This window comes from Urocitellus parryii, chromosome 13 (genome assembly GCF_045843805.1).
Source record: "Urocitellus parryii isolate mUroPar1 chromosome 13, mUroPar1.hap1, whole genome shotgun sequence".
NCBI classification, from domain to species: domain Eukaryota; kingdom Metazoa; phylum Chordata; class Mammalia; order Rodentia; family Sciuridae; genus Urocitellus; species Urocitellus parryii.
In genome coordinates this window covers 48,141,087-48,169,018 of record NC_135543.1, presented here as the reverse complement: position 1 = coordinate 48,169,018, position 27,932 = coordinate 48,141,087, and the positions used below count along the sequence as shown (strand labels likewise).

General features: G+C 34.6%; 1 protein-coding gene across 1 annotated transcript in view; it reads left to right on the top strand.

Annotated features, from left to right (window-relative positions):
• Positions 1-27,932, top strand: part of Mib1 (MIB E3 ubiquitin protein ligase 1) — a 138,030-nt gene that overhangs the window by 101,094 nt on the left and 9,004 nt on the right. The window contains exons 13-20 of the mRNA XM_026388089.2: positions 7,074-7,206; positions 11,683-11,769; positions 13,638-13,799; positions 18,405-18,586; positions 20,659-20,851; positions 22,715-22,793; positions 24,873-24,986; positions 26,659-26,759. Of these exons, the coding sequence (XP_026243874.1) occupies positions 7,074-7,206; positions 11,683-11,769; positions 13,638-13,799; positions 18,405-18,586; positions 20,659-20,851; positions 22,715-22,793; positions 24,873-24,986; positions 26,659-26,759 (1,051 nt within the window). The remainder of the gene's footprint in view (positions 1-7,073; positions 7,207-11,682; positions 11,770-13,637; positions 13,800-18,404; positions 18,587-20,658; positions 20,852-22,714; positions 22,794-24,872; positions 24,987-26,658; positions 26,760-27,932) is intronic.

The window sequence follows — 27,932 nt, the reverse complement described above, 5'->3', positions numbered from 1 at the left end:
TATGTACCTTGTTATGATAAATAGGCACTTTATGTGACCTTCCTCCCAAGAACCCAGACCCCCAGTGTAATCAAAAAGCTATCAAATTCCAGCTGAGGAACATTCTAAGGAAAAGACCCGGTTATTACTCCTCACACTTCTCAGAGTCATCAAAAACGAGGAAAGTCTGAATAACTGTCAGAGCTAAAGGAAGCCTGAGGAGATACAATTGTAATATGTTGTAGTCTAGTGCAGAGAAAAAATTAAATACAGTGAATTTTCTATAAATCTAAAATTTGTTCTGAAAAAGTTTATTTAAAGCACGGAGGGCTAGAGGTATGGTTTAGTGGTAGAGTACTAGCCTAGCATTAGTGAGGTCCTGGGTTTGATTTGTAGCACCACAAAAATGAACTAATGAAAGACTGAATGAATGAGAAACAACGGAAATTAACCCATCTACTCTTTTTTTATTTCTTATAATTATACATGACAGTAGAATGCATTTTGATATATCATACATAAATATAGTATAACTTGTCATTCTTGTAGTTGTACGTGATATAGAATCACACCGGTCATGTAATCATATATACACATAGGGTAATAATGTTTGATTCATTGTACTATCCTTCCTATCCCTATACCCCCTCTCCTACCTTTATTCCCTTTTAATCCAAAGTACCTCTATTGTTCCCTATCTTCACCCTCCTTATTATGAATTAGCATCCACATATCAGAGAAAACTTCGGCTTTTGGTTCTTTGGGATGGGCTTATTTTGCTTAGCATGATATTCTCTAGCTCTGTCCACTTACCAGAAAATGCCATAGTTTCATTCTTCCTTATGACTGAGTAATATTCCCTTATATATATGTACCACATTTCTTTATCCATTCATCTGTTGAAGGGCACCTGGGTTGGTTCCATAACTTTTGTGAATTGAGCTGCTATGAACATCGATGGTTGCGTTACTGTAGTATGCTGATTTTAAGTCCTTTGGGTATAAACCAAGGAATGGGATAACTGGGCCAAATAGTGCTTCCATTCCAAGTTTTCTGAGGAATCTCCATACTGCTTTCCATAGTAGAACAAATTTGCAGTCCCACCAGCAGTGTATGAGTGTATGTTTTTCCCCTCAACCTTTCCAACATTTATTGTTGCTTGTATTCTTGATAATTACCATTCTGACTGGAGTGAGATGAAATCTCAATGTAATTTTAATTTGTATTTCTCTAATTGTTAGAGATAATGAACTTTTTTTATGTATTTGTTGACTGATTGTATTTCTTATTCTGTGAAGTGTCTGTTTAGTTCCTCGTCCCATTTATTGATTGGGGTTTTTTTTTCTTGTTGGTGTTAGGATTTTTGAGTTCCTTATATATCCTGGAATCCATCTACTCTTGACTATTTATAGTACCATCGCATTAGTTTTGCTTGGGGACTGTCTGCAACATTTCTCCACAACTTATACCAGTAAACCAAAAATTGATTTTACTATAATTGTTTTCAAAAACAAACATTCCACATTAAAATAAATAAATAAATAATTATATAAATATATAAATATAAATATATGTGTGTGTATCTCTCTCTCTCTCTCTCTCTCTCTCTCTCTCTCTATATATATATATATATATATATATATATATATATATATATATTTATTTATTTATTTTTAAACTGGGCAGGGTGGTACATGCCTGAAACTCCAGCTACTCATTAGGCTGAGGCAGGAGGATCGAAAGTTCAAGGACAGCCTGGGCACCTTAACAAGACCATGTCTCAAAGTAAGATAAAAATAAAAGACCAGGAGTATAACTTAGTGGTAGAGTGCCCCTGGGTTTAATCCCCACTACCACACACACAAAAATGTATTAAGGCAGAAAAGCATATTTTAGAATAAATTTTTATCAGTATCAGTCATAGTTTAAAAAGATTTACTTTTTAAGCAGCCTTTTTTTTTTCTTTTTGCAAAAATTGAGAAATGGTAACATTTGTGTGGGGATGGTATAGAGGATAAGTGTCCAGAGGAACTACAAGGATGGCCTATATTACAGTAAAACCCCATGAAAATTCAGATATAATTCATGTTCTGTCTTCTCCTGATACCAGTTTTTAAATGTAGGGATGGGGATATGTGTGTGTATGTGTGAAGGTTAGTTTCCACCATTCCATCTACACAGCTTTCTGGATTGGTCTGATGAAATGAGCTTCCGTTAACAAGGATATACTATCCTTGTCCAGAGGAAGGATAAGATGGCCTGTCTAAAGAATGTCGGCCACATACAGGGATCTGTAACCCCAGCTAGTTGGAAGGTTGAGGCAGGAGGATTGCAAATTTGAGGCCTATTGCGGCAACTGAGTGAGAACTTGTCTTAAAATGAAAAGGAAAAAAAAGTAGGGGGGCTTGTGTGGCTGAGAAAGTACCTCAGTATTAAAATACCACGGTTCAATCCCTAAGTACCAAAAAATTGATAAATAAAAAATGTTAGTGGCCTTGGGGAAGAATACTTTTAGTTTAAACTGGAAAATCATCAGGGCAAATTGTGGAAGTAAGAAGGGAGAAAAGTGTCTAGGATGATTCCCAAGTTTGTGACTAGGGTGGCTGATTAAATGGCTTAAAAAAAGTGGGGAGGGTGTAAATCAATATCAAAAATATAGAGAGAACATTGGAAGGAAGAGGGGGAAAAAGGAGTTTATGTTGTACAGGTTGTACGTCTATAAACATAGAATTGTAATACTATTATACAGTTATATATTATGTATTATATACAGATATATAGTTTATATTATATAGATTATAGATTATACAGTTGCAGACCCTGCAACTGAAACATTGTCACCTACATTAACTTATTTAATTCTTAAAACAATCTTACAGTATTTTTTCTTTTTTGCTATTTTTTCCACATTTTTTTATTTCACTTATTTATTTTTATGTGGTGCTGAGGATCGAACCCCGAGTCCCACATATGTGAAGTGAGCGCTCTATCACTGAGCCACAACCCCAGCCCCTTTTCCCACATTTTTATTGGTGCATTATAGTTGTACATCATGATGAGATTTGTAGTTAACATATTTGTATGTGCACACAATATATAGCAATATAATTTGACCAGTATCACTCCCCAACCCTCCCTCCCTCCCTCCCCAAACTTATGGTATTTTATAGAGATTTCTGTAGAAGTTTTTGGTATTAGATATGAATTGTGAAATTTGCAGTTAGAAATATAAGCTAGAAATGTATGGGTGAGACTATATATATAATATATATGCATATATAAAGCTGTATATATATATACACACACAAAAAAAACTACACACACACACACACACACACACACACACACACACACACACACACACACACATAGTTAGGGCTTCAATAGGGCCAAATTTTTGGCATCAGCTCTATAGGTCCAGAATTGGAATTCAGATGACTGACTGACAGTAATTAAACTTGTAAGGGGTGAATGTGTAAATCATAAAAGAAATGTTATTGCCAAGTGGATTACTACTCAATACCTGATTATTAGGTCCCCCGCCCCCGTCACCCTTGCTGGTATGACAAACATCTGTGAGAAGCTAAATTAAAATTGATAATTGATTGGTGAGCAAGATAGTTATATGATTTTAATATAGTACTATTAAACTTTGGTAATTTTACATATGCTGGTAAACTTTCTGCTACAAGGTAAATAGGGCTTGTCAGGAGACATTCTCTGAATAATTCTGGGGATACACCTTTCTCATTCTTAAGGCTTTGCGCAAACTATTTTCTTTTTTCTTTCTTAACCAATTATTGTTTTCCAGAGAAAGATGTATTTTTCATCTGTTCAATTGTAATTCCATTTTGGTGACCTGATTTTTAAAAAATATTTTTAGTTGTAGATGGACACAATACCTTTATTTATTTATTTATTTTTATTTTTATGTGGTGCTGAGGATTGAACCCAGTGCACTCTACCACTGAGCTACAATCCCAGCCCCTGGTGACTTGATTTTTAGCCAAATTAGACTTCTGGATCTTTCCTACAAGTATCTTTTCTCTAGTTGTTATCTGCATGTTTTATTTACTTAACTGTTGTCTGATTTATGCATCCCATTTGCTAGTATAACACTTTTTTTTTTCTTTTGTGGTACTGGAGGGTTGAACCCAGGGGCACTTTACTACTAAGCTACATCCCTAGTTCTTTTTAAGTTTTTGAGACAGGGTTTCATTAAGTTGTTGAGGATGGTCTTGAATTTGTGATCTTTCTGCCTCGCGTCCTGAGTTGCTGGAATTGTGGGTATGTGCCACCACAAAGATGGTACAATCATCCTCTGTGGACTTCATTGGGTACCAAAATCTGTGGATGCTCAAGTTCCTTATATAAAAGGGCATAGTATTTGCATACAACCTAAGTTACTGTATACTTTAATCATCTCTAGATTACTAGTTACTATACAGTATTCCTTAGTGAATAATGACCCAAAATGTTGTATATGTTCAGGATAGATCCAGTGTATTTTCTCCCAGTACTTTTGATCTGGAGGTTGGATAAACTCTCAGATGTGGAACCCATGGATATGGAGGGTTGACTATATTTTAATTATGGTTACTTTTTTAACGTAATTTTCAACATTTGAGTGAGATTAGTTAGTACAATATATTTATTATGAAATGAAAATTTGCCCTCTGAAAATGTGAACTTTGAGTTTTAATATTAAGATTTTATTTATTTTATAGAATGTGATCTAGAAGGGAGTAGGTTAATTTTCATCACTTCCAGTCATAACCTGCAATTACTGTTTTCCCATTGTTCTGACAATTCAAGATACACACTAAGAAGAAAGTAGAGAGGCAATAGGTTTCTGGGAGAAGATCTTTATAACTGGCTGACTGCCTTGGTAATTTTCTGAGCCATTTGCTCTTCTTTCTGAGGGATGCAACTTTACTATGAAATGCAAGACCAGAAGAACAAGTCGCAGCAGACAGCTTGTGTCCAGAGGAGAAATTCTTCCCCTTTTCTTCCTTTGAGTAGGTAGTGCAATAAGAGGATATACACTGTAAAACTAAAGTGGAAGACAATGCGAAATGTGATTTCATAAACCATCTTCTCCAGAATACCTATTCAGGTTATGTGATTCAAAGAAAAAAAACTTGATGAAGTTGGCAGGAACCACATACTTTTATCATTTATAACTTCTTACATAACATTTGTGCATTTGGCTTAAAGGAATATACAAATTTAAAATATTTTAATATAGTAGGGCCAAATTTTATCTTAGTATTTTGATTACCAAATATTTCCTTTTCTCTTTCCTCCGTTTCTCTGTCTCTTGCCTCCCTCTCCACCTCTCCCCTCTATCTTCCTCCCCTCTCCTTTTTCCCCTCCCCTCCTTTCCCTCCCTCCCTCCCTCCCTCCCTCCTTTTCTTCCTTCCCATAAAAAAGTAGGATTTATTCAAATAAAAAGAAAGGAGACAGAACTCCTGCAGGGTGAGAGGGGAGCCAACAGATGTTGCCCCCAAAAGTTTTTCATTTAACTAAAATATGTGCATGGTTAAATCATAGAACTATAAGGCTTATAATGAAAGAGAACTGTATTCTGTTTCATCCCTCTTATGCCTGTCCTCACCAATAACTTGCAGCTCATCCTGCAGTTTCTTAACTTATCAAATACAGACATTATCTAGTGATTTCTTGTTGTAGAAAAGATTTAAAACTATTAACACCCTCCATTACTACCTTTCCTCTCAACATAGTTATATCACAGTTTTTGTTTAAATCAATAGCAAGCATTTACATTATTTTTTAATGATCACATTGTGTTTTGGGTTGGTAGGTACCATACCAGGGATTGAATTCAGGGACACTTGACCACTGAGCCACATCCCTAGCTCTATTTGTATTTTATTTAGAGACAGGGTCTCCCTGAGTTGCTTAGTGCCTTGCTTTTACTGAGGCTGGCTTTGAACTCAGGACTCTCTTGCCTCAGCCTCCTAAGCCACTGGAATTACAGGGGTGTGCCACCACGCCTGGCTTCACATTGTGTTTTTTTAAAAAACTTTTTTTTTCACCTGATTTAAACCCCTATATATTCTGTTTCTTGAATGGTCAGATATGTAGGGTAATAGATAATGTGTGGAATTAGCATCATGATTATTCAGATATTCAGTAGTATAATGTGCTATCACTAATTTTTCCCCGTTCAGAATCTGAGTCAGAGTAAAGGAATTTAAGGGTTTTTTGACTCACTCAAAATTGTAGGTAAAAATTTTGATGTATATTTCTCTGGAGGAGAGTACATAGCTTTCCAAAAGTCTAACAGTGGGTTATAACTTAGTAATAGCCTCAGAAGGGTGTCTTTAAACTATTATACTCAATATACTTTGGGTCACAAACTTGCTTAAAAATCTGATAAAGCTCTTTGAGTTGAACCTGTTTGAGTTCAACTTTAGAGGTTCTTGGATCCATCAAAGCCTATACTTAAGACTTTTTGAATTTCCTACATGGGATTCATAGACTACTGCCATTAAAGAAACATATCTTGAACCATTTGAGATTCTCATCTCATTATTTTAGAGGCTTATAGTTTCTTCTCTAAGTCTTTTCCTGATAACTAGTTTTTAAATGTAGGGGTGGGGATATGTGTGTATGTGTGACGGTAGATCCCTTAATTCTCACCATTCTGTCTACACAGCCTTGTGGATTGATCTGTGTATACATGATTGTTCTGCATCTTCATCCTGTTTGTATGTAACATCCTTCTGCCTTGGCACCCCCACCCTAGTAGGTGGCATTATAGACATGCACCACTATGTCTGGCCTCCTGGTTCTTTATTAACTCTTTCATTAGTAGATGCTATTGAAATTGGCTTCCAATTTGTAGCACTTCCATTCTATTTTAATTGTGTTCCTCAAAAGGTGATAGATTATTTGCCTCTCAAAATAACAAAAAGCTGTACATTGGAGAATTAGAATACTTGGATTTATATTTATTTCTAAGGATAAAATTTTCTTTAAAAAGGATCTATTTGATTTCAAAAGCTTTTTTGTAAAGAAAGTAAAAATATCAAATTATGTAAATATAAAAATGTGCATTTGACTTTCAGTGCAATGCGTGTTTTACTCTCAAAATTACCAAGACCATGGATTGTGGATGAGAAGAAAGATGATGGTTATACTGCCTTGCATCTGGCTGCCCTTAATAATCACGTAGAAGTGGCTGAGCTGTTGGTACATCAGGTAGGGAAAGCAGTTCAGTAATATTTTTTACAATTTTGGAACATTCCTGTTCATTGATGAATTACTTCATTAAATTCTTATTAGTAGGTTACAGTCAAACCCCATGAAAATTCGGGTATAATTCATGTTTTGTCTTCTCCTGATACCAGTTCTTAAATGTAAGGATGGGGATATGTGTGTATGTGTGAAGGTAGATCCATTAGTTTCCAGCATTCCATCTACACAGCCTTCTGGATTGGTCTGATGAAATGAGCTTCTGTTAACAAGGCCTTACCAAAATTGCTGCTCTGTTGGTGAAGTGTCAGCCAACCATAACATCAAGAACCATCCATGTTGATACTTAAGTAGTGTGGCCAGTTGCTGTCAGGCTGCAGCCTGTAGCCAAGATCAAGGAATTCAGTTCACAACTGCTTGTGAACCTCTAGAATTTGTGGTTGGATAGTAGCATAAACTCATCTTAGTCATTCATTTATCTCTGAAATAAGATAATTCTATATTTTTATGAGATTGAATTTTTTTGGGAACTGATTTATTATAAATGTTTCAGTATATTTAGCACAGTCTTTAAGTGCCCGAAGAAAACATGCCATATAGACACACTAAAGTTACCAAAGCAGTATCTCTGGTTCCGGACCTCAAGGAACTTACCGTCTACTTAAATGAAATAGTACAACTTCATAAATAGTATGTTATGTGTAATTAAGTATCAGATTATAAAATAAACATCCCCAAACTACAAAAATTTAAATACTTCAAAAGTTATTACTTTTACCCCCTGCCATTTTAAGCCTTTACTATTAAAATTACTGTTATCTTTGTTAATTATGACAATTCCTTTTTATTGAGGTCTAAATGACTGTCCTTATGCCAGTATCACACTGCCTTGGTTATTGTTACTTTATACTAAGTTTTGAAGTCAAGTAGACTAAATCCTGCCAACTTTTTTCTTCTTTCTTAGAATTTCTTGAAAACATCTGTCTTTTGCATTTTCATACAAATTTTAGAATCAACTTATTAGTTTCCCATCAAAGTATTAGCAAAGCTGAGGCCTGATTAGCTTCTGAGATAAGACAAGATTGGTCATATTTAGGGCAGTAAGGCTATACACAGCTTATTAATCTCTATTAAAAATATCTGTTGGTCCCAGCAGCTCAGGAGGCTGAGGCAGGAGGATCATGTTCAAAAGCTAGCCTCAGCAAAAATCAAGGCACTAAGCAACTCAGTGAGATTCTGTCTGTAAATTAAAAAAAACAAACAAACTAGGGTTGGGGATGTGGTTTAATGGTCAAGTGCCCCTGAGTTCAATCCCCAGTACACCCCCCCTCCCCAAATCTGTTGGGAGTTTATTCTTGCACAACTAGATTTGTTTTTAGATTGCTTTTTTTGAATGTTGTTGTAAATTGAATTTTTTTTATTTGCTGGTTTTGTTTTTTATTTTTAAATTTTATTTATTTTTTAATTGGTTTTATTTTTTAAATACATGACAGCGGAATGCATCACAATTCTTATTACACATATAGAACAATTTTTCATATCTCTGTTTATTGAATTCTTTTAATATTTATTTTTAAAATATATGTAATTTTTAAGTATATATTTTTAAATATATGTAGTTGGACACAGTATATTATATTTATTTATTTTTATGTGGTGCTGAGGATCAAACCCAGGGCCTTGCACAGGCAAGGCAAGCGCTCTGCTGCTGAGCCACAACCCCAGCCCTTGAATTGGTTTTACATTTCAGTTTTTAATTGTATATTGCTAGTGTTTTAGTTAGCTTTTTTGCTGTCATGACCAAAAGACCCGACAAGAACAAAGAGGAGGAAAAGTTCAATTTGGGGCTGATGGTTTCAGAGGTCTCAGTCCATTGATGACTGACTCCATTCCTCAGGACCTTAGATGAGGCAGAACATCATGGCAGAAGTGTGTGGCCGAGGAAAGCAGCTGGGAACATGACACCAGGAAGTAGAAATAAAGAGACTCCACTCACCAGGGACAAAATATATATCCCAAAGTCATGCCCTCAGTGACCTACCACCTCCAGCTACACCCTATCTGCCTTCAGTTACCACTCAATTAATCCCTATCAGGGGATTAAATCACTTATTGAGTTAAGGCTCTCATAACCAGTCATTTCACCTCTAAACCTTCTTGCGTAGTGTCACTCAAGAGTTTTTGGAGGACATCTAGTATCTAAAGCATAACAAGATATATATAAATGCCTTTTATATTTTACTTACGTATTGTGTGACTTTGGTTAAATTTATTTATTAGTTTTAGTAGATTATTCTTTACAGATTCCTTAGTATTTTCTATAAACATAGTTATGTAGATCAAAAGAACAGAGATTACATAAGTAAAATCACATATATGGTCAGTTAATTTTTGATTGAAGTGCCAACGTAATGGAAAAAAATAGATTCTCAAAAGTGATATTAGGGGAAAATAGGTATCTCTAGACCAACAGAAACAAAAAACCACCCCCCCCAAAAAAAATCTTTGATTTTTTTTTTTACTTATGCCTTATACAAAAATTAAGTGGGTCATACACCTGACTATAAAAGCTTAAAGCATAAAAACTTTGTAGGAGAACATAGGACAATATCTTCTGATTTGGAGGTACACAGAATTCTTAAGGAGTCAGGAAGACATAATCCTAAAGGCAAAAAAAAAAAAGAATGAATTGGACCTCATTAAAAAAAAACTTTCTGTCATTAAGATAATATCAGGAAAGCTACACTAGGGAAAACTATTTACAAAGTATATGTCTGATGAAGGACCAGTATCCTGGTTTTATAAAGAACTTTTACAATTTAAGTATAAAAGGATGAATATCTGTGTAAAATAGGCAAAAGATGTAAACACTTACTTTACCAAAGGAGATTTCAGTTAGCACACAAACATATGAAAGTGTGATTGGTCATTAGGGAGACAGAAATTACAACCACTAGAATGGCTAAAATTAGAAAGTTCAGCTAAACCAAGTGTTGATTAGAATGTGGAGTAATTAGAATTCATATATATATCGCTGGTGTTTTTTAAAGCAACCACTTTGAAAAACAACTTGGTGAATTTTTACAAAGATAATGTGTATTCACTATATGACCTAGCATCCTCACTACTAGGGTTGTACCCAAGAAGAGACATTTCCACACAAATACTTGTATTAAATGTACATAGCAGCTTTATTCAGAATAGCTCCATCCTATCAGAATAGCAAAATCTAAATGATAGAGAAGCTCAGGAAACTTCAAAAGAAAATCCCCCGTTGTTCACATTTATATGAGAACAGACATGATAAGATGAAGTACCTCAGGACCATACTCCAAGAAACAAATATTATAATAAGAACAAAGAAGGAACTCCCATCTTTCAAAATATGATGCAGTATTACTGGAGTATCAACTCTACTTGATACTGCAAGCAAAGGCATAGGTGGCTATTAAAGTTGTCATCAGAGGGCATGATTAGTTTTAAGACTGAAACAAAACAGTATCTTCTGAATATTTTACTCTTTTTATTTATGTGGTGTCAAGAGTCAAACCTAGGACTTTGCATTTGCTAAGCAAGTGTTCTACCACTGACTTATATCGACTTATATCCCAAACCTCTAGCTCTTTTCTTAATTTTACTTAATTTTTTTATTATACTAGATATTGTATTTAGGCAGTTTTACATGTTAACTTTCTTAATCTTCACATAAATGCCATGAAATAATTGTGGTTGCCACCTTAGAACTGAGAAATAGGTATGAAATGGTGTAATGCTTGCTGAAGTTCACATAAATGACAGAGCTTGAACCAAGGCCCCCTGACTCACAAGTTCAGTTGCTTTGCTCCTCAGGTCCTTTTCCCTATGCTTAGGCTTCAGCTGTTCTTTATATAGTCCTTTGTTCTCATTAATCAATACCTGTTCTCATAAAAGTCCTGTAGGATACTGGATAGGACTTCCTGCTCTCTGTTTAGTACCCTTTTTTTTTTAATGTACTAATTAAATATCATCTTCTTCTCATCTCAAGCAAAGTTTCTTTTCATAGAATGTGGAAGAACTCAATTATGTAACAAGAACAATTGAACTTATCAGGTCATTAGAGTAAATCTAAAGCCACTATCAAAACTCAGTAGCTTCAGAAGTCTTTACAGTTCAGAGGAGTTGATTGTTTCTGTCACTGTATAATGGAGATTGAAAGAGAGTTTTGTTTGACCTCTACTATGCTTTGCCCTTTGTTCTTGGATGGAATCACTATAATAGAAAAAAGAATGTTTTAAACTTGTTCTTCTACTTTAGAAATTTACTGCCCCATCCATTTTCCCTATTGTAACAGGACCTGTTATCCTATAAGAATGATATCATTTTAGCTTTGAAGGAGAAGATGGTCAACAGTATCCAGTGTTGTTTATTTCTTATGAATAATTAATTAACTGTTCTTTACTGTTGTCAAAATATAACTGCCTAAAATTTTTTGTTGTTCTTCAGGGTAATGCAAACCTAGATATCCAGAATGTGAACCAACAAACTGCCCTACACCTTGCTGTTGAGCGACAACACACCCAAATTGTTAGGGTAAAGTATTTATTGACATAAATATTGGCTTACAGATTTTTTTTAAAATGAATAACTTTATTTTATTTATTTTTGTATGTAATGCTGAGGATCAAACCCAGTGCCTCCTACATGCAAGGCAACCTGCTTTACCACTGAGCCACAATCCCAGCCCCTTACTGTTGTATTTTTATCCAGAGTTTTAGAACTTCTTGAAAATTGAAATGATATAGTGTTAAACTTCTCAAAAATGGGCTGGGTGTGGTGGCACACACCTGTAATCCCAGTGGCTTGGGAGGATGAGACAGAAGGATCACGAGTTCAAAGCCAGCTGTAGCAAAAGTGAGGCACTAAGCAACTCAGTGAGACGCTGTCTCTAAATAAAATACAAAATAGGACTGGGCATGTGGTTCGTGGTTGACTGCCCCAGAGTGTTCCCCCCACATCCCAAAATGCATAGTCTGTCACAAAATTTTAGGGTAATATTTTGCATCATTTGGGTAATTTCTAGCAGAATTCTAAGTTCAAAGTCTATCATTCTGTTAAATTTCTGAATTCGCAGAATATTAAATGAGAAAATTTCAGTGTAACATGTAAATTAGTTTTAAAAAGCATATTCCCTTTTAATGTGTACAACAGAGTAAAATACAAATGAATAGGTTCAGCTGGACATTTGCTGCTATAAATTCCAAAGCAGCTGAGATGTATTTTTTATTTTACTAATCTGATGATTCAAAAAAAAGTTGGAAGAGTATTGGTTTAAATATTTTTGTAGCGCAGTGGTTCTTCAAGTTTGGAGGCTGAAGCAGCAGCATCAGTATCACCTGGGAACTTGATGGTAGGAAATTTATTATTTTTAGTACTGGGGATTAAACCCAGAGTTGCTCTACTACTGAGGCACACCCCCAGCCCTTTTTATTTAGTTACTTGTTTTGAGGCTGGGTCTCAGGCTGGTCTTGAACCTGTGATCCTCCTGCCTCAGCCCCCTGAGTTGCTGGGATTATAGGTGTGTGCCACCCTGACTGGCTCTAGAAAAGTAATTCTTGGGCCTTACCTCAGAACAAACAAATCAGAACCTTTAGGATTCTGATGGAAAAAATCCCTAGTTTAAAAATTACACAGGTACTTCTGATGATTTTTCAAATTTGAAAAATATTGGAACATAGAAAAAAATAACATAATTTGCCAAGACAAGTAAGACGTATGCTTGAGATTGATTTCTACAGATGGTATTTTTCTAAATATCTCATTGATGTTATTTGTAGAAAGGATAGGAAAATTATTAGAGTACCATAAGCAGAATCTTAAATAAACGTATCTACTGCTTAAGTCATTTATTGAAATATGTCTGCTATGCATTTTATCTAAAAGGTTGTATTTTAGCAAACACTGTTTCACATTTATTTTTTGAAATCCTTTTGCCAAAATATCTTCATTTATCTTCCATGATATTTGGACTTGCCTCATGAGGATACATTTGAAGAAAATTGACCAAAGAGAATACTTCTTTGTTTAAATAATAGAAGAATTTTGAACAGTGTAATTTTTTCCCCTAAGAGCTTAAAATAACTTAATCTAAAATTAAAAGTAGAAAACAAAGTCCTAAATTTACCCCAGTTTTCATTTTCAGAGTAGATAAATTGAGCTGCATATTGATTCTCATTTCTTTCTGTTTTCTCCACTTTAATCTCTTTGAGTAACAGAGCACATCATTCTTTGTAAGGAACCACAACACTGTAGAATAGTAGAAAGCAAAGACATCAAAATCATTAGCTTAATAGTAACTCCTTCAAGTAGGTACAGGGTGCTCTCACTGTTACTTTAAACACATAGAAGTTTCTTATGGGTGTGAACACGTTATTAACTTGAGATATCTTTTTCTCTTTTAGCTTTTGGTTCGTGCAGGTGCCAAACTAGATATTCAGGATAAGGATGGAGATACTCCTTTGCATGAAGCTCTGAGGCATCACACTTTGTCTCAGCTACGTCAGCTGCAGGATATGCAGGATGTGGGGAAGGTAGATGCAGCCTGGGAGCCGTCAAAAAACACAGTGAGTAAAGAGTCTTTCATTTAGTATCAATAGAAGCATATTCTAATGCAAGATCTTTTATTTACTACTCATCTAATCCGTATCTTATACAATATTTTATCAGACCTACATACTTAGAACTTTAGTTTATGATTGGGTATGGTGGTGCATGCCTGTAATCCTAGCTACTCAGGAAGCTAAGATGAGAGAATTTCAATTTCAAGGCCAGCCTGGGCAATTAAGCAAGACCCTGTCTCAAAAAAAACAAAACAAACAAACAAAAAAAATGGATATGTAGCTCGGTGGTAAAGCTTCCCTAGGTTCAATCCCCAGTGCAGACAAGTAAACTACAGGAATTTTAGTTTATGAACGAAATGCTAGTCAGTACTACCTAAGTTGCCTCCACATTCTTACGAAAAGTTGTTCAGTTCTTCTTTTTCAGTTTACAGCCTTTCAAATAGGCATGGAATGGTGTCGTCTTTTTTTTTTTAATATTTATTTTCTAATTGTAGTTGGACACAATATCTTTATTTTTATGTGGTGCTAAGGATTGAACCCAGGGCCGTGCATGTGCTAAGCAAGCGCTCTACCGCTGAGCCACAACCCCAGCCCTCATCTTATGGTTTTGATTTGCATCTCCCTAATGATTACTGATACTGAGTATCCTTTCATATGCTTGTCACCACATATATTTGGTGAAATGTCTCCTCAAATCTCTTTTTTGTTATTTTGTTGAGCTCTTTTTGTTGTTTTGTTTGTGGTGTTGAGACTCAAACCCAGAACCTCTTTTATGTTAGCCAAGTTTTTTTTTTTTTTTAACCATTGAGTCTGTTTAGTTGTTAATGTTTCAAGAGTTCTTTATATAATCTGAATACAAATTCTTTATCATATATGTGATGAGTAAGTATTTTCTCCCTGTCAATGGCTTCTTCCCTCCCTCCCTTCTCTCTGTCATAACAATTGACACAATACTTTTGTAATTTTTTTGTATAGAAATGATAGCTTAATCAGTAATGTTCAGAAATACTTGTTAAGGACTAGGGATATAGTTCAGTGGTGGAACACTTGTCTCCCATGTGTGAGGCCCTGGGTTCAATCCCCAGTACCACTAAAGGAAAATAGAAAAAAACTCTTCAAGAATTATGCATAAGGGGGAGGAATGAATTACAGTAGTGGGGGTAGAGAGAGAAGAGGGGAGGGGAGGGGAGGGGAGGGGGGATAGTGGAGGATAGGAAAGGCAGCAGAATACAACAGACATGAGTATATCAATATGTAAATCAATGGAAGTGTAACTGATGGGATTCTGCAAGCTGTATACGGGGTAAAATGGGAGTTCATAACCCGCTTGAATCGAAGTGTGAAATATGATATATCAAGAACTATGTAATGTTTTGAACAACCAACAAAAACAAAAACAAAAACAAAAAAAAGAATTATGCATATAATTAGCATATTCAGAAGTTGTCAGCCATTGAAGAGTGCAGTTATAAAAAGTGTAGCTAAACCACGGGTGGAAATGTATCAGTTGAATATATAATTACTTCTGATAAATCCATAACTATTTTCTTCTCAAACAGAGGGCAACCAAGGTGAATGTTTAATTTTTTCCACCTTTTCACAAACTTAGGTTATTCCATTCTTCTTAGCTCTAAGAAGTAAGGCTCCATTTAATCCACGGTTTTCTCAAGATCCTTATCTGGATCTAAATGGTTTGGATTCAAGGTCAAGGGGCCACATCTGTTAATGGCCTTCTTGCCAAGTTGAGTCTTGGGATAGTGCAGGGTATGACATGCAAGAAACAAGGAGTGTGTGTGTGTGTGTGTGTGTGTGTGTGTGTCTTGTCTTTTCCTTCTTTTAATAGGGTTTTAATTTTTTTTTTTTTTTTTGAGATGGTGTCTCAGTAGTTGCCCATGTTGAATTTGTGATCATCTATCTGTCTCAGCCACCTGAGAAGCTGGGATTACAGGCAGGCTTAATACTGAGCCTGGCTTTAAACAGTCTTTATGGCAGAGCACAGGTTCTTAATTTGGGTGAAATCTAGTTTTATCCTCTTCTTTTATTTGTGCTTTTATGTCCTTTCTGAGAAATCTTTGCTGAACCCAAGATCACTAAGGTTTTCTCTTGTTTCATAGAACTTTATAAAGTTTTAGCTATTATATAGTTCAGTCTGTGGTTCATTCGAGTTAATTTTTTTTAAAGAGAGAGAGAAAATTTTTTAATATTTATTTTTTGTTTTTCAGTGGACACAACATCTTTATTTTATTTTTATGTGGTGCTGAGGATCAAATCCAGCGCCCAGTGCATGCCAGGCGAGTGCCCTATTGCTTGAGCCACAAGTTAATTTTTTTTAAATACTTTTTTAAGATGTTGATGGACCTTTATTTTATTCACTTATTTATATGGGTGCTAAGAATCGAACCCAGTGCCTCACACTTGCTGGACAAGTGCCCTACCACTGAGCTACAACTCCAGCCCTTGAGTTAACTTTTACATATAGTATGACGTATGGGTCAGAGTTCGTTTTCTTTTTTTCTTTTTTGATATATAGAAAATTTTAATGACAAATAACATGTACAATTCTACACCTATTACAGAATAATCATTCTTTTTTTAATGTTTATTTTTTAGTTTTAGGTGGATACAATATCTTATTTTTATGTGGTGCTGAGGATCGAACCCAGTGTCCCACGCATACCAGGCTAGCATGCTACCACTTGAGCCACATCCCGAGCCCTAGAATAATCATTCTTAAGCACTCATGAATCATTTATAAAAGTTGGACTGTGTTTTAGGCACTAAATCAAGAATCTGTAAATACCAAATAATTTCTTTTAATGAGGTCAGTTTCTTTTACCACCATGCAATTAAGTCAAAGAAAAATAGTAAAAATATGATTTTAAATATCTTCACATTTGAGATTTTAAAAGCATTTCATAGTCTTTTGTTCAGAATAATGTTAATTAAAGTACAAATTAAGAGTCTCAAAGATGATTCAAGTATTCACACCTAATGTTAACAGAGAATCAGCAAGGGGTTTCAACTAAAGTAAGATAGAAGTCGGGCTGGAGTTATGGCTCAGTGGTAGAGCGCTTGCCTACCATGTGTGAGGCACTGGGTTCAAACCTCAGCACCACATAAAAATAAACAAACAAAATAAAGGCATTGTGTCCATGTACAACAACAAAAAAATAGAAGTAGCATTTTATTATTTATCAAGGTAGAAGACATTTTGTCTCATATTTAAATGTAGACACTTAGGACTTATTTCTTCACTTCTTTCCATTTCAGTTTATTTACTAGTAATGTTATTTACAAGGATATATCCACTGTCCTATAATATCATCTCATTCACAATAAAATTTCTTTTGATTTTGGGGAAAAAAGAAAAAAGTATTTAATACTAATTTTAAACATTTGCTTTTAGTGTTTAAAGTTTTTTTTATTGGTATTTATTAATTATAAGTAACATTAGCTTTCATTTTCTGGGTCTTCTTTTTTTTTCACTGTACACAATTGTAGCACAACTTTTCATTTCTCTGGTTTTTTCATTTTTCTCAGCTTTTCATAGCTGTCACCCATTATGTGCAGTCATACATGTACCTAGAGTAACGACTCCATCTCATTTCCACCATCTTTCCTGCCCCCATGCTCCCTCTCCACCTCTCCCTCCCCTTTGCCCAAAGTTCATTTTCTTGCTTGTGGAAATTCAGTTCCTGTGCCATTTGTTGAAGACTATTTATTCCTACTGAACTGTCTGTGTACGTTTATCCAAAGTCAATTAACGATGCATTTGAAGGTCTCTTTGGATTTTGTTCTTTTCATCTGTTTTTAGCTAGGTGATGCCAGCTCAACTGTCTTGATTATTGTAGCTTTATAATGTAGAAATAAAATAGTGTAAGTTGTCCAATTTTCTTCTCCTCCCTCAAAGTGTAGCTATTCTAAGTCCTTTAGATTTTCACATAAGCGTTTGAATAGTTTTTTAAAATATAAAGCATTCTGAGACCAAAATGTTTCAGAATTGCTGTCTTATTGTATGGCTGTGGGTGTATTTTCTAACTCCTTTGTGCCTCCCCTTTTTCTCATTTTAAAATGGAGAGAGGGAAGTATCTACCTACAGAATCTGCTATAAAGATCATGGAAAGTATTTGATGTAGTATAGTACTGAGTACATTATAGATGCTCAGTAAATTTATAGTTAGTTTCTTTTCTCAGCTATCTTTCTCTTCATTATTTCAAGTTGGTTTCTAGCATCTCCAGAGCCAAATTGAAGAGAAAAGAGAACTATTTCTTCAGTATCTCAACCAGAAGTCTTGTTGTTGAATTTTATTGGCCTGATTGGGATTGTGTATTTGTCCCTGAACTACTTACATAGGTGGGGTGGATATCTGATTGGACTGAGCCACTTTTTCCACTGTTACAACTGGAGGATAAGTCAATTTTCAAATTATATGCCTATGAAAATTGAGGGATGTAGGGGAAAGAGGACTGAATGATAGAAAGGAAACTCATAGATATTCACCACTTGTGCTCCTGTGCAAGCACACATATATGTATATAATATACTATAGTAATAATTGATAGCAGACTCCTAATGAAAAAATCATGGTTCTTTTCATTTGATTTCAGTTAATAATGGGACTTGGTACCCAGGGGGCAGAAAAGAAGAGTGCAGCATCTATTGCCTGTTTCTTGGCAGCCAATGGCGCTGACCTTAGCATTCGAAATAAGAAGGGTCAATCTCCACTTGATCTCTGTCCTGATCCAAGTCTCTGCAAAGCTTTGGCAAAGTGTCATAAAGAAAAAGTCAGGTGTGTATTATTTATTATCATAAACTTTAATATTCCCTAAAGTATTATGTGGTTATATAATAGAGGAATTGAAAGTGTGTTTGTACAATTCTTGTATCCTTTTGTTGCTCCTTTCTTTCCTGAAAAGTATCTGTTATTTCATGTTGTTTTCCATGTTGTTAAGTGTACTGCTTTATGCACAGTATGTTCAAGATACTTTTCTAAAACTACTGATTTTCTAGGAATGTATGTGTTAGAAGAATTTATCTGTAAGAAAAGGTGTTCAAAGCCAGCCTCAGCAAAAAGGAGTCACTTAGCAACTCAGTGAGACCCTGTCTTTAAATAAAATACAAAATAAGGCTGGGGATGTGACTCAGTGGTGGAGTGCCCGAGTTCAATCTCCGGTACCAAAAAAATGAAAGAAAGAAAGAAAACATGTTACTAGTAAATTTTCTGTGACATTAGATATATTTAAAATTTTAATATTTTTCTAAGAGGGACAATTTATATTTTATGAACAAAATACATCTCATACTAAACTTGGTAACAATTCTAGCACACTGAATAGAGCCTGACAGACACTCAGTGAAGTATCAATGAAGGATTGAAACGGTGAACAAATAAGGGAAACCAATTCCTTGTGGAGTTTTCTCTAAAGATGATTATTTCACATTTGCCTTTTTTTCTGAAAGTAAAATATGTCAGTGATATTTTTATGATTTAAATATTTTTCTTATGAGCTGTTGTAGATATACAAAAAGGAACACATCTCTACTGTTTTATCCTAATATTGCTATGCAATATTATCGCCCTTTATGTCCATTTCTTGTTGCTAAGCATTTCAGTGGATATCCCTTGACCTTTGTGTTCTCTTACTTCTCATGATTTATGTGTAGTGATGAAATGGCATCTCTTTGGAACCCATGCATAGAGCTGTGTTATTGGCGAATGTGATATAATGAGATATTAAGTGTATACTTAAGGAATATTAAATTCTATTACAGAAAGATGCATCTATAGATAAATACAAGGTACTATAATAATAGTGTTTACATAACCCTAGAAACACTGTAATAACTTTTGAACAGTGGAGCCAAGGATAGAACCTGTGTGTTTTCATGAGTTTCTGAAGCTTATGGTAGAAACAGTACCTTTTCTGTAGGTGTAATTAGTCACACATATGTATTTCTGTGTTTTGTATCTATATTTTAATAGATATATTTTGTCTTTCTGTAACATAATTTTATATTCCTTAAGGATAAACTTAATGAAATGTCCAAAAAGCAGCTGGAGTGTCATATTTTTTGAAGTGTTCTATAAATTGTGGACTCTGGTAATGCCTCATCTTGTCTTTAGTTAGTATAACTAACATGGTTGCTAGTTAGAATTTTTGTTTTATTCCTAGTCCTCCTTCTGCTTTTATATGTGTGTATGTGTGTATACACACAACAGATTCTGAGTATTGTTTATGTTAAAATGTTTTTTATTTCTTTGTTAGAAGATTCATCCTTTTCTATTGAGTGAGGAGGATTCATGTAGCTCGAAGTTTGAAATAGTAGTAGAAGCAGATAGAGATGTATATATAGATAAATAGATAGCAAAATACAATATACAGGATTTCATATAAAGATATTTATATGAACACTTGATTTTTTAAAATATAAACAGTTGTTTTTGCATATACTAATAGTGCTGTGGATTTTTTTTTCCGAGAGAGAGAGAGAGAGAGAGAATTTTTTAATATTTTAGTTTTCAGTGGACACAACATCTTTATTTTATTTTTTTTATATGGTGCGGAGGATCGAACCCAGTGCCCCGTGCATGCCAGGCGAGTACATTACCGCTTGAGCCACATCCCCAGCCCTACTGTGGATGTTTTAAAGACAATTAGTGAATTTGTTACTGAAATTTAAAAAAAAAATTAGTTATAGATGGACACCATACCTTCATTTTGTTTATTTATTTTTATGTGGTGCTAAGATCCAACCTAGTGCCTCACATGTGGTAGGCAAGCACTTTACTATTGAGCTACAACCCCACCCTGTTACTGAAATATTTTAATGGGCTTAATTCGGAATATTTTCCTTTATTAGTGGTCAAGTGGGTTCTCGAAGTCCTTCTATGATCAGTAATGATTCTGAAACCTTAGAAGAATGTATGGTGTGCTCAGATATGAAGAGAGATACTCTTTTTGGCCCTTGTGGACATATTGCAACCTGTTCTTTATGTTCTCCACGAGTCAAAAAATGCCTCATCTGTAAAGAACAAGTTCAGTCCAGGACAAAGGTAATTTTTTTTATGTAGTAGTTTATCATTTTATGAAGTTCTTTGAGACTATAAATAATGATAGAAGAGACTATCTAATATGATTTGTTTAATTTTGTTCTTCCAAGTAACATTTTCAAATATAAGAATGTATAATTTATACATTTATTAGGAATAAGAATTTCTGAATTTATTGCTGGTTTACAGTTTTATCTTAGTTTGCCAACATAATTTATTATTTGAATGTAACTATTACTCTCAGAAAAAATTTTTAGCTCAATGCTTTTCCTTTTTTATACCTAAAGTTTTACAGTTAAAAAATATTATCTACTGTTTTTCTTCCAAAGCCCTCTGTAACCTAAAGATTTGTGTAAATCTACTTTATATTGTATACTGTGAAATTTTCAAACCTGTAGAAAAGTACGAGAACTAAAATGCCCACCCAGCAGTTTTGCTGGGTTGATTTTAGAGTGTTTGACTATAAAGAAATAGTGACCCCAAGTGGTTAAAAGGCAGTGAACATATTCATGAAAGTAAAGCATAATAAAACTGGTATTTTGTTGGATTTGGAAGCATGGATTTTATAGCAATTAGAGAATTACAAACACATAAAAAATTAACACGGACCATTTCTGTTGAAATTGCAAAAATAAGTTTCCAAAAAAAGCTAACAAGAAAAGTATGAAATAGTTATTTTCTAAACACTGCTGGAGGCTGGGAGGCCATTCTGACATATCACATGCTTTCACTTAATAATTCCACTCCTGGGAGGAAAATTATGCTTTCAAAGATTTTTTTAATGGGAGAATGAGTAAATATATGGTTGTTAAATCAATTTACTATATTATCTTAAACTCTTTAAAAACAATGTTAGATGATTCAGTGTTGGGGCTAGATTTAGAATCCAGCAATAATAGGTTCCTAACTAACCATGTTTTACTGAATTCTGTTATTACTTCAACTATGTAAATTCTGTGAACATATTGAGGCGTAAGTTGAGAAAGTTGGGGAGGGGGCGTGTGCAAGAGTACACTTGCACATGGGTATGTGAGAATGCATGTGAGCATATGCTTGGAATTTTGGGAAGTTATAGGTGGGTGGTGGTTATCATTTTTGGAGAGTAGTTTTAAATGACACAAGAAAGAGCTAAATATGACCTTGTGTTAGAAAGAAAAAGAATGGATAGTAGACCAATGTGAAGCCAAGGGCACTAGAGATTGGGTGAGGGGGAAAAAAGAAACCAGAGCCAAGGTCGTTAATAGTCACACATCAAAATTGAATTCATCTAGTAAATATGAAGAGAGGAGCTAACATTGAGAGAAATTATAGAAAGATTGGAAGACTTGTAGTTTAGGGAGAAAGAATAATCCAAAGCTTTGGGCCCCAGGCAGTATGGGAATTGACCAACTTCCAAAATAGTGTGCTTTTAGAGTTCCTTATATGTACGTAATAGAAAAATCCCTCTTGAACTTTAACAATCTGATTCATCTGGCTAGATTTTTATTAATGTTAGATATCTATCTTCTCTTATTTATTTTTATACTCTGATTTGTTCATTATCCTGTCAGTTCCCTTTCAAATGTAGTTTCTGGAAAAAAATTGAAGTCCAGCCCTTTCTTCTTGACTTCAGAGGAAATGAAGTTTTTCTACATGATTTTTTAGGTTGGGAAGGGAGACTAATGCAGAAATAGCTCCTGTTAAGGTAGAGTGCATAAATATGTGAAAATGAGCAACTAGGAAAGTAGAAGATAGAGGGGATGTGTGTATTAAGGACAGAGAAATGTAATACACATTTATATCCTGTATTTGGATATAAAAGGAGTTGTTAGAGTTATTAGATTTATCTGTAGTTTTTTACTCTGTGCTTTTGCTTCTTCACTGTAGATTGAAGAATGTGTGGTATGCTCTGACAAGAAAGCAGCTGTTCTTTTTCAGCCTTGTGGACACATGTGTGCTTGTGAGAGTAAGTAGTCTGTATGAAACTTCCTCAGTTATAATTACAACAATATGAAGTGAAACAAAATTTATAGAATATATATAGATATATATATATTCAATCTCTATATATATTCTATCAGACTGATAGAATATCAGACTATCAGCTATTTTCCTCTGCTTGGAGTAGTAGATGAGGCTGAATATACTGTTGTATCAGTTTGGATTTTTAAAAATAAATTTAAATTTATTTATTCTAAATTGTTATTTATGCATTTCAATTCATAGTACACATACAGAGCACAATTTTTCAAGTCTCTGGTTGTATACAAGGTAGAGTCACACCATTCATGTCTTCATACATGTACTTAGGGTAATGATGTCCATCAATCGCATTCTACTGTATTTCCTACCCCCATGCCCCCTCCTTTCCCTCCCCTTTGCCCTATCTATAAATTTCTTCTATTCCACCCATGCTCCCTGCTGCCCTCATTATGGATCAGCATCCACATATCAGAGAAAACATTTGGCATTTGGGTTTTTGGAATTGGCTTAATTCATTTAGCATAATATTCTCCAGCTCTATCCATTTACCTGCAAATGCCATGATTTTATTCTCTTTTAATGCTGAATAATATTCCATTGTTTATATGTACCACAGTTTCTTTATCCAATTCATCTAGTGAAGAGCATCTAGGTTGGTTCCACATTTTAGCTATTGTGAATTGTGCTGTTATAAACATTGATGTGGCTGTGTTCCTATAGTATGCTATTTTTAAGTCCTTTGAGTATAAACCAAAGAGTGGGATAGCTGGGTCAAATGGTGGTTCCAATCCCAGTTTTCCAAGGAATCTCCATAAATGGGATGAATTCAAACTTTCCATATTGGTTGCACCAATTTGCAATCCCACCAGCAATGTATGTGTATGCCTTTTCCTCCACGTCCTCAACAAAACTTGTTTATATTCTTAATAGCTGCCATTCTGACTGGAGTAAGATGAAATCGCAGAATAGTTTTGATTTGCATTTCTCTAATTGCTAGAGATGTTGAACATTTTTTCATAGATTTGTTGATTAATTGAATATCATCTTCTGAGAATTGTGTTCAGTTCCTTGGCCATTTACTAATTGGGTTATTTGTTTTTTTCGGAGTTAAGTTTTTTGAGTTCTTTATATATCCTTGAGATTAGTGCTCTATCTGATGTGCGTATGGTAAAAATTTGCTACCAAAATGTTTGTTCACCTCACTGATTGTTTCTTTTTTTTTTTTTTTTTTGAGAGAGAGTGAGAGAGAACTTTTTTTAATATTTATTTTTCAGTATTTGGCGGACACAGCATCTTTGTCTGTATGTGGTGCTGAGGATCGAACCCGGGCCGCACGCATGCCAGGCGAGCGCGCTACCACTTGCGCCACATCCCCAGCCCACTGATTGTTTCTTTTGCTGAGAAGAAGCTTTTTCGTTTGAATTCATCCCATTTATTGATTCCTGATTTTATTTCTTCTGCTATAGGAGTCTTATTAAGGAAGTCGGGGCCTAATCTGACATGATGAAGATTTGGGCCTACTTTTTCTTCTGTTAGGCACAGGGTCTCTAGTTTAATTCTTAGGTCCTTGATCCACTTTGAGTTGAGTTTTGTGCATGGTGAGAGATAGGGACTTAATTTTATTTTGCTGCATATGGATTTCCAGTTTTCCTAGCACCATTTGTTGAAGAGACAATCTTCTCCAATAAATGTGTTTGGCGCCTTTGTCTAATATGAGATAACTATATTTATGTGGGTTTGTCTCTGTGTCTTTACTATTGTCTTTACTATGTGTCTTTACTATTTGTCTCTGTTCTTTACTATTGGTCTACAAGTCTATTTTGGTGCCAATACCAAGTTGTTTTGTTACTGTTGCTCTGTAGTATAATTTAAGGTCTGGTATTGTGATGCTGAGGATCAAACCCAGTGTCTTGTGCGTGCTAGGTGAGCACTTTACCACTGAACCATAATCCCAGTCCCTTATTAATGTTTTAAGTGTAAAATTTAATAGAAATAAGTAGCAAAAGTAATATTTTAATTGATGCTTTTCCTTGTAAGACATGTTTGTGTTACTAATTTGCAGATTGTGCTAGCCTAATGAAAAAGTGTGTACAGTGTCGGGCAGTAGTTGAACGGAGAGTGCCTTTCATTATGTGCTGTGGAGGAAAAAGTTCAGAAGATGCCGCTGATGATATCTGTAAGTGAATTTTCTTAAAGCATTTTCTTATTTGCTTTCTTGTTGGGATTTGCTTGAATATCTCTTCCCATTTATTTATTTTATTTATTTTTTAACAATTAAAAAAAATATTTTCTGGTTGTTGACGTACCTTTATTTTTCATTTATTTATATGTGGTGCTGAGGATTGAACCCGGTGCCTCACATATGCTAGACAAGTGCTCTGCCACTGAGCCACAACCCCAGCCCCACTCTCCCCATTTTTAATACATTGTTGCTTTATGAAAAATAAGCTAAGTGAGTTGGATCCACACAGCAGGACCAGTATAGTTTTCTGGTGCTTTCGTTATAATTTTGAGATTATAGATTATAGACCTTAATATATATGTCTTTTGACGATCCTCATGTGTGGTATAAAGAATATTGTATTCTTGCTTAAAGAATATCAGCAGTAGAGCGTTTGCCTGGCACATGAGAGATCCTGGGTTCCATCCTCAGCACCACATAAAAATAAATAAATAAAATAAAGGTATTGTGCCCAACTACAATGAAAAAACTAAATATTTTTTTTAAAAAAAAAGAATATTTGCTCTCTATTTTTAAAATAAAATTTTGGGTGATGCTGGAGGGCGGGAAATCCAGGGCTTTGTGCATGCTAACTACATGCTGTTCCATTGAGGTACACATGAACCCAATTTAGTGTATCTTGAGGAGGAACCTCATATTACAAGTTACTTTTTCAGTTTGCAAAAATATAAACCTGGTTTCTTTATGTTGAAGGTCTTCAAGTTTATTTAAGTTGTTTGTATTTTATGGAATAGTAGGAATGCTAAACTGTAACATAGCAAACAAGTAGAAAGATGAAAAATAATTACTTTTTAAATTTGATTTTGTCATACTAGGATTGAACCCAGCCAGGGCCTTATGCATGTGGGGCAAGTATTCTACCACTGAACTACGTCCCCAATCATTACCTTCAGCCTTTTAAATAATACAGCTGTTTAAAATTATTTTTTGTCTTTTAGCCAGATGGTTTCTTTGTTATATAAATGTGTTTTTGAACAGATGAGAAAAAACATTATTGTACTCACTTCTGTCCAAAGCTTTTGTCTTTTTTCACAAATAGAGCAGAATAAAAAATCCCAGGGATGACCAGGAGTAAAAGACCAAGAATACAGAGAATAGGAAACATGAAATTAAGGATTTCCCTTTATTTTTGCAGTCTACTGATAAAGGCCTTTCTTGAGTTCCTCATTTCAGATCAGTAACAAGAAGCAAATTTGGACATAAAGAAAGGAGTTTTTTGTGTTGTCTTCATAAAAATAATCTGAGAGACTTTAATTAGGACTGCCAAAACTGCTACCTGCTTTTTTGAGTTCTGTGGTATAGGAGCAGAGAAAATAAGCATGAAATATATTTGTGAACTTCCAAACAAAGCAGGAAGAGCCTTGGAAAACCTAGAAGTCTGTGGATTGTTGTCTAACAGTGTTAAATAAAATTAGAAATTAATGTGCAAGCTAGTATTTTTGAAGCTTAAAGAATGTGACTATTGTATCTATTGTCCAAGCATGAAAAAATTTTTAAAGATTCTTATATATAGTCTTGTTTTTAAATAAACAAAATAGTAATAATTTTAGAAATATCATTTTATGTTAAAACAGGAGTAACTAAAATTTTTTTATCTCTGTTATAGCAAGCGGGAATATTCCAGTGTTACAAAAGGACAAGGATAATACCAATGTCAATGCAGATGTGCAAAAGTTGCAGCAACAGTTACAGGACATTAAGGAGCAGGTAATGATTTTGTTATGTTGAACAGTAGTTCTCAGATGCTATGTGATATTTTTTGGTAAAAGTAGTTGAATTTTCTCTAGGTAGCATAGTTTAAAGTATTGTATTACTTGTAGTATTTGAATATTTGTAATGAATAGTGTCAGAGCAGGAGATTTAGCCAGGTATTTTTTCCAAAGTGGAAAACATATAAATGACTAATAAATATGGGAAAAAATGCTCAACCACATTACTAACTAGGAAAAACACAGTGAGGGACCTTTTCAAATCTGTTAGAGTGGGGAAAGTCCAATCTAACAAAGAATGTATAGTAGCCATAACTCTTACACTGCTGGTGGAATATGAATTAATAAAAACACTTTGGAAGATAGTTTGTCATTGCCTAACAAAACTGAACAGGGTATTGTTTAGGAAGAAAATCTTGGAAAAAATCATATATGAGGCATTTAAAGTTAAGGGTAGTGGTTTTTCTTGACTGGAGGCACAAGGGACGTTTCTAGAGCCAGTTACCTGAGTTTTATCACTTTGTGAGCTTTTATGATTTATATATATACATTTGTGTATATGTGATACTTTGATAGAAAGGAAAGAGAGAGAGAGTGAGTATTTGCATAGTAAAGCAAATGCAAAATTCAGAATGGTGGTTATCAATAAATGGTGGATGGAAGGGATTGAGGAAGTTGTTGAAGGGGTTTCAAAAGTGAGAATAGCATTCCATACTTTAAACTCACTTTTGGTTATGTTGTTTTTAATATCTTATACATATCAACAAAGGAGTATATCTACTCAATATTTAACCAAATCAACAAGAGAAAGAAACTGGCTGAAATTTGGAGGTATGAGGTACATAAGAAAGCAAGTCCTTTTTTTTTTTTTTTGGCCCGGCCTTAACTGTTCATTCAGTTTTTTGCTGCTGTGACTAAAAGGTCTGACCAGAAAAATTTTAGAGAAGAAAAGTTTATTTGAGGGCCCACAGTTTCAGAGGTCTTAGTCCATAGAAGGCTGACTCCATTCCTAGGGGCTTAAGGTGAGGTTGAACATCATGGCAGAAGAGTGTGGTGGGAGGGAAACATCTCACATGGTGATCAGAAAGCAGAGACTCCACTCTCCAGAGACAAAATATATATCCCATAGCAACACTCCCAGTGAACCACTCCCTCCTGCTATACCCCACCT